The sequence below is a fragment of the Opisthorchis viverrini genome, assembly GCF_000715545.1.
Source record: "Opisthorchis viverrini unplaced genomic scaffold opera_v5_362, whole genome shotgun sequence".
Classification (NCBI taxonomy): domain Eukaryota; kingdom Metazoa; phylum Platyhelminthes; class Trematoda; order Opisthorchiida; family Opisthorchiidae; genus Opisthorchis; species Opisthorchis viverrini.
Window position 1 is genome coordinate 84743 of NW_008752013.1, and position 9877 is coordinate 94619.

A 9877-nucleotide genomic window follows, 5' to 3' on the forward strand; every position below is an offset into this window, starting at 1 on the left:
CAACGAGTTTTGTTTGAACTAGGGCCCCCATTCCCACTTTTACGGCGAAATTTGAAACGGTGTGCGGCTGCACTGTGTGCACGCTGCAAAAACATAAAAAACACAAAAACTCTCCCAAAAAAATTTCAAAAGAATAATCTATAAACAAAAAATGGCTGTTGCAACCCAAACGGCACAAAGCTTGCCTCAGACCTCCCTATATGTTGGTGACTTGCACCCGCTGGCCACGGAAGCTTTGCTGTATTCTAAATTCTCGGAAATTGGTACCGTATTAAGCGCTCGCATTTGTCGCGATTTGGCCACCCGAAACTCTCTCGGTTACGGTTACGTAAATTTCGAAGAACCAAAAGATGGTAAGTTGGATTGTGAATCCGTGATTACAATTTGTAGCCGAGCGCGCCCTCGAAAATCTCAACTATGAGTCGTTCATGGGGCGCCCCATCCGTATCATGTGGTCCCAACGCGACCCTTCACTTCGAAAGTCCGGGAAGGGTAACATCTTCATAAAGAACTTGAATAAGACCATTTATCAGGAGCACCTTTACGATACTTTCAGTTCTATCGAGAAAATACTCTCGTGCATGGGCGAACACGGAAATTCGAAGGGATATGGGTTTGTACATTTGGAGGAAGAAGAGTGTGCTGAAAGTGCCATTGAGAAAATTAACGGCATGATGATCAATGAACGAGTTGTGTACATCGGCAAATTCATATCCAGTTCAGACCGTAAATCGGTCTCAGGGAACTTCGATTCAACGTCTACGTGAAGAACTTCCCACTGGGTACTACTGATGAGAAGTTGCGCGATATGTTCAGTGAATTTGGGGAGATTAAGAGCTGCTGCGTCGAGAAGAACCCTGAAGGAAAGTCTAAAGGCTTTGGTTTTGTTTGTTTCCATGACCCAGATCATGCTGAACAGGCCGTCAGGGTTATGCATGGCAAAGAAATAAATGGCCGAGCCTTATATGCCAGCCGCGCCCAACGCAAAGAAGAACGTCAGGAAGAACTCAAACAACGCCTCGAAAAACAGCGGGCTGAGCGTCTCTCGAAATATGTTCCTGGGGTCAACCTGTATGTCAAGAATCTCGACGACAACATCGATGATGAAAGACTAAAGGAAGCTTTTTCGCACTACGGTCCAATCACTAGTGCAAAGGTGATGACTGATGCAAACGGGCGTTCTAAGGGTTTTGGTTTTGTCTGCTTCACACAGCCGGAACAGGCAGCTCGGGCCGTCACTGAAATGAACGCCACTTTGGTGGGCTCCAAACCCTTGTATGTTGCTTTAGCTCAACGCAAGGAAGACAGACGCGCGAAATTGATTGCCGAGCATCAACAGCGCCTGGCTCAATATAGAAGTCCTGTTACACAGATGTTGCCTGCCGCCGCTGTACACGCGGCTGCTCCGAATCACTTCCCACCTACCGTGTTCCCGCAAGCACAGCGTTATTACCATCCTACGGGTGCTGTCATAAGCTCACAACCACGATGAAATAGGGCAGCTGCTATGTCGGGTGGAATGCCGGCTCAACTTGGCGGGATTGTCTCTGCGCGTCCGCCGATGCCCACTCAATGTATTGGTGCACCAAACCCTGCAGCGGGTGTCGCAGCGAACCAAATGGCTACAATGGCTCATCTACGGTCTCCGGCTGGTGTGGGTCGTCCGATCGTACCTAATGCAATGTCAGCTATGCCAACTGCCCCGCACATGCCCGGTTCGGCTATGATGAACCCTGCTGCTGGACAGAGGCAATCTGCCGGTCGACCCGGAGTTCCAATGCAGCAGGTCATGACTGGTCCCGCAGGTGGTATGCCACAACGACCATCTATGGCTTCAGTGGTGGCTGGTGGCCCTAATGTCCGGGTGAGTCATAGTGTTGGTCGCAGTTAACTCCACAGGTTGTTTTTTCATATCTTTGCCTTGGAATGGCGTCTCTTAGACGGGATGTTCCGATTGACTTCAGTTATGCGATGTTATTGGCAACATGATATGGGTGACTTGATGAGACAGGTCACCTGCCTTAAACTTGTGAGGAAAGGGATTCATCACCGGGGGACCTCCCTAATGACAGTAAGACGAGAGGTCCCTGACGATATTTGCAAACTGTCAGTCATGGAGAGGCTATCGATAGAGCGTATAACTTATATTGAGTGCAACTGAGGAGGATTAAGCGAGAGGGATCTCTCCCGAACATGACAGGTATTCGGGAGTAGAGCGTATGTGGACGAGTGAAGTTTCCGTACCTGGAAGGGCTCGATAGTTGTTGAGTTCGACAACCCCCACCCGAGAGTGCTAACAAGACGGTAATGTTCGGTCGTCGTCAAGTCGGAGTAAAATAACATTGAGGCGAGTAAGATGTGGGGTGCAGAATGGCACTACTGGTAAAGGGAAGGATGAGCGATGGTCCATATAGAAGCGTCCACACAGAGTAGAAGAGCAAAGACTATTGAACGTATATTTTCTAATGTGAGATATGGCGCCATTCTTATTTTCACAGAGCGACCAAATGGAAGATAGCTCAACCATTAGGGTACCATCTTACGGACCGGAAGGTCCATCTCGACTGCTGCTGTCTAGGCTCGAGCAACCTGGCTGTCTCCGGGCCCTCGTGCCCTCTTCCGTTTGCATGACATCTAGGCACCTAAAGGGCGCTACGGGTGAACGTTTTCCCCAATTTAAATAGGAATCTTCCAATCCAAGTGTGCATCGTTCCAGAGGTGGTAACTCGAGTGGTGAAGGCTAGTTTTTGCTGTCGACTTGCTGGGTCTATGATGCGTACGGCTGCTGGCGTCCTACAATCTCTGTTTACGAAGTGTCTTGCATATAGTGACCGCTGCATGTGAGCCTTGATTAGGTAAGATAGCAAATTGGCCACAGCAGTTGGGAACTATAGACTCAGTGTTTAGTTATAGCCTCGGTCCTACGAATTAACTCAACACCTACTAAATTACCTTGTTTTACATGCCTCGCTGTTCGTGATACTTCTTGCCTAAGGGCGGTGCAGGAATCTCGAGGGTTAAAACCAATCCCCCCGATTAGTCTCGCAGCGTGGAGAAGTCATGTCACTTGGTCCTAAGAGTCACATGCATCAGGCTGCAGTAAATTCGGGAAACGTCAGTGTTTGGAGGCAGTTGCATCAGTTAGGCACCCAGTGTTGTGCACTCAGGACATTTCTTTTAATTGCCCGCCCATCCGACTCCCGGGGCTCATAAGTATTATGCACCGTCGCATTCACAAGTGCAGGACACCGATCATCCGGCGCGTACCTGTTTTAACGCCGTCAGTAGGTGACATTACAACAGCAAGAATTCGTGCAGCTCATGATGACGAGTAAAACCGCTAAAAACCAACTCATAGTTAATGCCCACAGCATCTTCGTTTGAAGTAGTCTTAGGATGAAGACGTTCTCTATGATTCGAGATGGCCGAAGTGGTTAGAGTGCGGATTACTAACCTGAAGGTCCGCGGTTCGAATCCGACCTCCGCCACTCGACTTCCCCTGTCTAGGCTTGGGCAACCTGGCAGTATCCCAGCCCTCGTGCTCCCTTCGGGTGGCATGGCAGCTAGGCACCGGAAGGGTGCTACCAGCTGAACGTTTATCTTTATCTATGATTTGAGTAACTATCAATAGCCAATTCGCATAAGGGGTTCTTAGCAGTTAAAGATGTTTTATTCTGACCTCTGTATCTGTTGGGGGGAAGTTACGGCACCTCACGGATCCCCAAAAGGAACTCTGACGATGACCTAGCCCATTGGCAGTGCTTGCCCGAGATACTACCTCTCTGCCTTTGACAAATCAACCCAAAGGTTATGGGTTGGCAGCCGTTTGGAAGTAACCTACACTAGGCCGTGTATTGGTGCCTGAATGTGCGAACGTCGGCATTATTTTAAAAGGCTACTATCAGGTATCACCCAAACGAAACATTCCTGACACTTCTAAGAATTCAGTATCCCCGCCACGAAGGACCCTCTGGGTGACACCCTGAAAGGACTGCTTTCGCGACCCATGTTGAAATCCCCCGGGAAACACCTTCAGCAACACTCCCGAATGAATAAAGCAATCACGGTAAGGGTAGTTGCCACATTGACCTAACTCTTTTGCTAGTCAGATCGAAATGGACTGAGTTCAACTTATCGAGAACGACTCAGGGCATGATAAATTATTAGTATGTTGTGTGTAAACCTTTCCAATCTACGAGTTATCGCTGGACTGTTTTAAAAAAGATGTGAATGCGTCTCGTATCAATAGTTAAAATCCAGGGAACGTCTCCACCGTTGAACCCTCATGCCGAATTAAGGTGCCGTCGGCTAGATTCACCTAGCTCTCTCCGCAAACCATACTCGACAGCCCACATCAGTGCCTCGGAGGGTTTGTCATCTATGAGGAGCGGTAATACTCAACAGGTGCGTTTGCGATCACTATAAATCCACCTAATTTGTTACCAAATGAACTGCCTTCACAATTTTGAGATGGTTTCACCTCACCAGCATGGGAGCGAAACCTTTGGGATTGCTCCTCGGAGGCTTCTGGTTTTGCGCAGTGCATAACCCTCGGGGACACCACGGTGGTTTCTAAAGGTCCTAGTTACCACAGGCTCGCTAGACAGCTCTATAATGCAGCTTGAGGTCCGATTAACGGTGTAGGTGCGTTACCTTCACATTAATTGTACCCGATATCCATGTTTTCACCTACGGAAACGCCTAGATAGAATGGTTTCGTGATCTATTTTCCACAAGTGTCCAGTTGCTCACCGTATTATTTTCTTTTTCGTAGCCGGTTGCTCCTCAGGTTCCACGAAATGTTATGCATCCCTCAATGGGTGCGATGCCGGGCGCTTCTGGTAACGTCCGCTTCAACCAAACTGCGAGAAACGTTTCTACACAACCCACGACGGCTCCAGGAAACATGCCTTCGGTACTGGCTCCGTTGGGCGACCAGAGTCCATTGACGATAAGTGCTTTGGCACAACTCTCAGAAGAAGATCAGAAGCGAACGCTTGGGGAGAGGTTGTTCCCTCTTGTTCAGGAGATGTACCCAACTCTCGCACAAAAACTCACTGGTATGCTGTTGGGCGTAGACAATGCTGAAGTTATCCATTTGTTGGAATCAAAGGAGTCCTTAAGAGCCAAGGTTAGTAAATCGAGTACAGTAACAGTTTCAACCTCTCGCCCCTTGATTTTTTTTTACAATTTATACCCAGTTTTCCAGTGTTACACTGAAGTCAACCAACAGTGGGTTACTTCTTCAGTGACTTATAGCTCAGGAAGGGTACCAGTCGGAGGCGCTATTAGCTGCTGAAGTGGATCCCCATTGAACAGTAATCACCAGACTTCATTTTCTGCTGGTTGAGAGAACAAAAACCGGGTTTGCGTTTTTGCGTTCATGACCTAGAGAAATAGTAACAGTCGAGCAAACTCGAGGTGATGTGGTTTCCAACCACTGGGCGGGGAGGTCGCGAGTTCGTGAGATACGCAGTGCTGCCGATTTTCAGCAAGGATGAGAAAAAGCTCCTTAGTTATGGGCTTTCCGGCACAGATTGACTCCATTTAAGGTACGAAATCTCGGTTGGAAACCGGGAAAGCTGCACAGAAGCCATCACTTCATGGTTGTTAATGAACTTTGTTTTGCTGACCTCATTTGAATCCGGGGGGTCCGGAAACTGCTGTCATGAGTTGGTCTTGCTATTCAGTTTTTTATCATCGAATCAGGGACGGCAACGCCAACACGCCACTAAAACACTCCCTGTTTACCTTGGGCTAACGATTCCATTCTGATTTGACGGACACAAACATCAGTGTCTAACACTAACGTCGATTTTCCATCCTGTTCGAGGGTCGGCTGGCGTCAAGTTACACGATACGATACTGCCAAGTCCTCCGAACCTAAGCAAGCCAGTCCGGAAATGTAGGCCATAATTTATTCGGGGTTTTGTTGTGGAAAAAAATGAATAGGGAAGAGACCCTGTGCTAGCCTACAATTGCTTTGAAGTAACTACTGCTGGACTATCCGCATGTATATGATACTGATCTAATACGGACTGTCCTCTGGTTCTCGTGTCCTCCATGGTTCCTTAACAGAATGAACATTTGTCTTGCTGTTCTTCTAGTTTGCTCTGATTCCTTGGGATATTGTTTGCTCTTTACGGAAGAGTTAAAGCATGATCACCAGTTGTTCTTACACCGTGATGAACTCGCATTATTCCACTACTTATTTTTTGTGGACAGTTGGAAGAGGGTATCAGTGTGTTGAAAACCAGTCGCAACTTACCACCGGAGTTGGCTGAAGAAGCACATCTGTCGTCTGCTGATGGACTGGCCATGGGAAGTTCCCAACCGGGGCAAAACGGAGATGGTTCGAATGTTGTATCGGAGCCTCCTAAACCGGATCTGAAAGGGCAAGGACTAGCAGGAGATGGAATGAAGGCAGAAATGTAATGGCGTTTGTCTTTGTACGCCTCGATTCCGTTTGCTTGTTTGTTGACTTCCCTTTTTTCTCTCGGAACGTTCTTCAATGTCAGTTCTCATCTGGTTGCGCAGCCGCAAAAAAATCAACTCTTTCTTTTTTTGAGTAAGCTGGTCAGCACGCCGCCTCACTAGGTGGTTACGTTTGTTTTTGACTCGGGTTTTCCCGTCAATTTCTTTCTGCTGTTGAATGTTTGCTATTCAATTTGTGGTGCTGCCCATGTGAGCGATTTAGTTGTTTCATTAAACCTTTACCTAAAACTGTTTTCGTATTCTTGCAGCACCCGTAGCAGTGGTTAGTGATGACTTTGCGCTGCTCTTCATTGAAGGACATCGAAGTAGTTTTATGCGGATCCAGTTATGACGGCGGCATTAAGGCCCCGAATTCCGGCTACGACCAATTCGAGTACAGTCATATGAAATCTGACTCAGAATTGAGGGACCAGGGTGCAAAATTTCCGAGCTACGCCTTTTTGAACTGCATATCTCTATAAGAAACTGAATCCAGCGTATCGCCTAATTGGAGATTCGAAAGTGAAACCATGGTCTAACTGGAGCTGTTTCGTGGCTAGTGCGAAGCACACGGCTTACGATAATTCAGAATCCACTGTCAATCTTGAAGTTCTAGTGTGTGACCTAGTTCCTGCAGCAAGCGTTTACTTGCGTGGACCATCGAAAATATGTGTTTTCGTCGCTTGATATCCTTTGTTGCGAATTATGCTCTACGCTACTTTGGCCATCTTGTGCATACGCAATGTCTCCATTGCGTTGCCATGCTTTGCTATTCTTTTGGCGGGGGACAACCAGTTCCTAAGAAAAGTCATAAATAAGGTCACTTAATTGTTGCTTCGCAGATTGAATACATAATGTGAAGCCACAGACGGACTGTTGGTTCACTTTGGATGAGTAGAACTCGATTTCGCGTCGTATAGCTTACGGATAAAGCATAGTGTGTGTATGCTGTTTTTTCCTTCTTGCTTGGCTATCATGTAGGTTTAGTGTTTTCTGTTGAGTTGTTGAAGGATCTGACTGGTGTGACAGACTCCTTCAGCAAATTACTGGTTCGCTGAATCATTGTCTTCATTGGTTATCAACTGGAGGGATCTGTTGTTTTTTTGTAATCTTGTGTAAAACAAGGAATCACTATAACTTGCTCCGATGTTTTTCCTCGATAGTTTCTGATACAGAAAGTAGTGTAGATTTCCCAATACGGCAGTGATGCATCGGTGTTGAAAACTGATGTCATGCTGTCGCTCGTGATGATGATGAGAGTGGCCCACAGCTAATGTAATCCAGGAGAATTACCTAATTTCCGGACGGCATCGATAACCCCACAGCTAATGTAATCCAAGAAAATTACCTAATTTCCGGACGGCATCGATAAGACCGATATCAGTTAGCAGACAATGGATTCCTTTCGACATTGTCAAAAGCTGTAGGGGTGTATTGAACACTTAGTTTAACTCTTATCGTAGGCTCTGCGTTTGGTCATACAGCCACTCATCACTGCGTGAACCCTCTGTACCCTCTGAGTCCAAAATATCTTTGTTGGGCTTGATTTATTACGTGAAAGTTCTTACCAAGGTTTGGAAATGCCGGGACCTGCATCAGGTTAGCGACCACAGGGTGCAAGGGGCTGGGTGGTCGCTGTGCGTTGACGATATTTGCTGTAACGGGTGCCAGTGTGGGGTTGGACATTTCTACCACGCAGAAAACTCAGGTTGGATAATTGGTTCCCGGGACGTTCTAAATGCCAACGGAGGGCCAGTTTGTCTTGAAGGGTATTGAATTCATTCCCCATCAGGTGAACTGTGTGCAGCTGGTACGGCGCGTATCCCCCCAGCGTCCGAATCTAGTAATCTCTTGTCGGCTGGTTGTCACGGTTGAAAAACAGTTTTTTCACACCGGCGCTTTATAGCGATGTATTCGAACATCTTGTAAAAAATAAAACGGGAATGACAGTCTGATCTATCCTGAACTGCCGTTCAGATTACTTGAAAGCGTGCCGTAAGTGGATTACCTCTCAAGGGGGGGGCGGGGGGTGTCGCCGCTAACTTTAGTTAGGTTAAATAAATACTTTCCAGACCCTTCGTAGGGGTTGTTTCAGTTTACGATTAACTTCCCACTACTTGGCAATTACGTGTACAGTACGCGCCTTTAGTGATTTCTGAGCCTACGAGCGCATAAATTGGTTGGTTTGGCACACATTAGTTCGATTAGCTTGGTTTCACATTTAGAATCTCTGCACTTGAAAAAAAGTGATCACGCTTATGTTCAACGGTGCAGTATAGACCTTTAAACGTGGCAAGACGTATGACCCCGCCCCTTCACAAAAACGTTGCAACGATTGGAGCACATATTTAGAGTTACGCTTTTCAGTCTCATGCGTTCGGACCTGAGGAGTGTGTGCATCCAAAGAGAATGGAGACTGGACTTTAGAAGTCGCAACGAATTCTTCATCGTTCAGCTTTTTGAGAACGTGGATCTGGATGTCCGGTGATACCAAGGAGTTCTCAGGGGTACGAATATCGGGTTACCGGGTCCAGGTCATCATCGTTGATCGCACACAACTGGCTTCCGCTGGGAGTTGCCACTGTTCACTGTATCTTCGCAAGTACGGGTCACCTGACTCGCTGGAAATGTCCTGTGATGAATTGCCTCCTACCAACGTTTACTGAACAACGCCCTCTCGAAGCAGCCGTAGACCTACTCAGATGGCCACTTAGCAGAATAAACGTTGCAATACCAACACATTAGGAGACGTTACAGCATTAGGAGACATTACAGTCTCTAGTAACAAGGCAGGCGAACTAAATGTATTGGCAAAGGATTACGCCGGACTGCGTTGGACTTGAAAAGAGAGGTGGAGATGGGGGGTAACCAATGCCACTGTGTCGTGCAAGAGTACGGACTACTCACACTACTGATCGCCCAACTGTCCTTTGACGGACGACAGTAAATCCAAGTCTGCACGTTCTTGAACGAGGCACTATCGGTTATTTACAAGGATGAAATGGATGTCGTGATGAGTTGGTTACGCAAGGGTCATCTGTGGAACCAGTCTGATTCCCAGTGCTGAGCATTTTGGTAGACACTCGTCTACGCCTCTAATGTCAACATTAGTATGTCATCGGAAAATATTGTCCGAGAGGATGAACAACAAACCTTTTGATTCATAAGTCTATGATCAAAACTTCGAACACCTTGATCCTGTATATCAATCCGTGGATCCTTGGATCCATGAGGACCTCCTCATCATGTCCTACGTGGTATGAGACTCCACTCGAGCACCCATTTTGCTCCACGAGCCTTAGCATGTAAATTTTTGTGTGAGTATCTCTGCTGTTTTTGCTTACCGGCCCATGTTTCAGTGTCCTGGCCGCTGCGCGCCGTCAAAAGACTTTCAGTGAGTGTT

At 47.1% G+C, this 9877-nt stretch overlaps 2 protein-coding genes across 2 annotated transcripts in view; one reads left to right on the forward strand and one right to left on the reverse strand.

Annotated features, from left to right (window-relative positions):
* Positions 1-766: 766 nt before the first annotated feature.
* The window catches only part of T265_10324 (hypothetical protein), a gene marked incomplete at both ends in the record, with an annotated part of 15110 nt that continues 5999 nt past the window's right edge, over positions 767-9877 (forward strand). The window contains 3 exons of the mRNA XM_009176660.1: positions 767-1864; positions 4775-5131; positions 6226-6431. Coding sequence (XP_009174924.1) covers positions 1508-1864; positions 4775-5131; positions 6226-6431 — 920 coding nt within the window. The remainder of the gene's footprint in view (positions 1865-4774; positions 5132-6225; positions 6432-9877) is intronic.
* Positions 2540-9877, reverse strand: part of T265_10325 (hypothetical protein) — a gene marked incomplete at both ends in the record, with an annotated part of 8046 nt that continues 708 nt past the window's right edge. The window contains 3 exons of the mRNA XM_009176661.1: positions 2540-2642; positions 3353-3606; positions 6180-6387. Coding sequence (XP_009174925.1) covers positions 2540-2642; positions 3353-3606; positions 6180-6387 — 565 coding nt within the window. The remainder of the gene's footprint in view (positions 2643-3352; positions 3607-6179; positions 6388-9877) is intronic.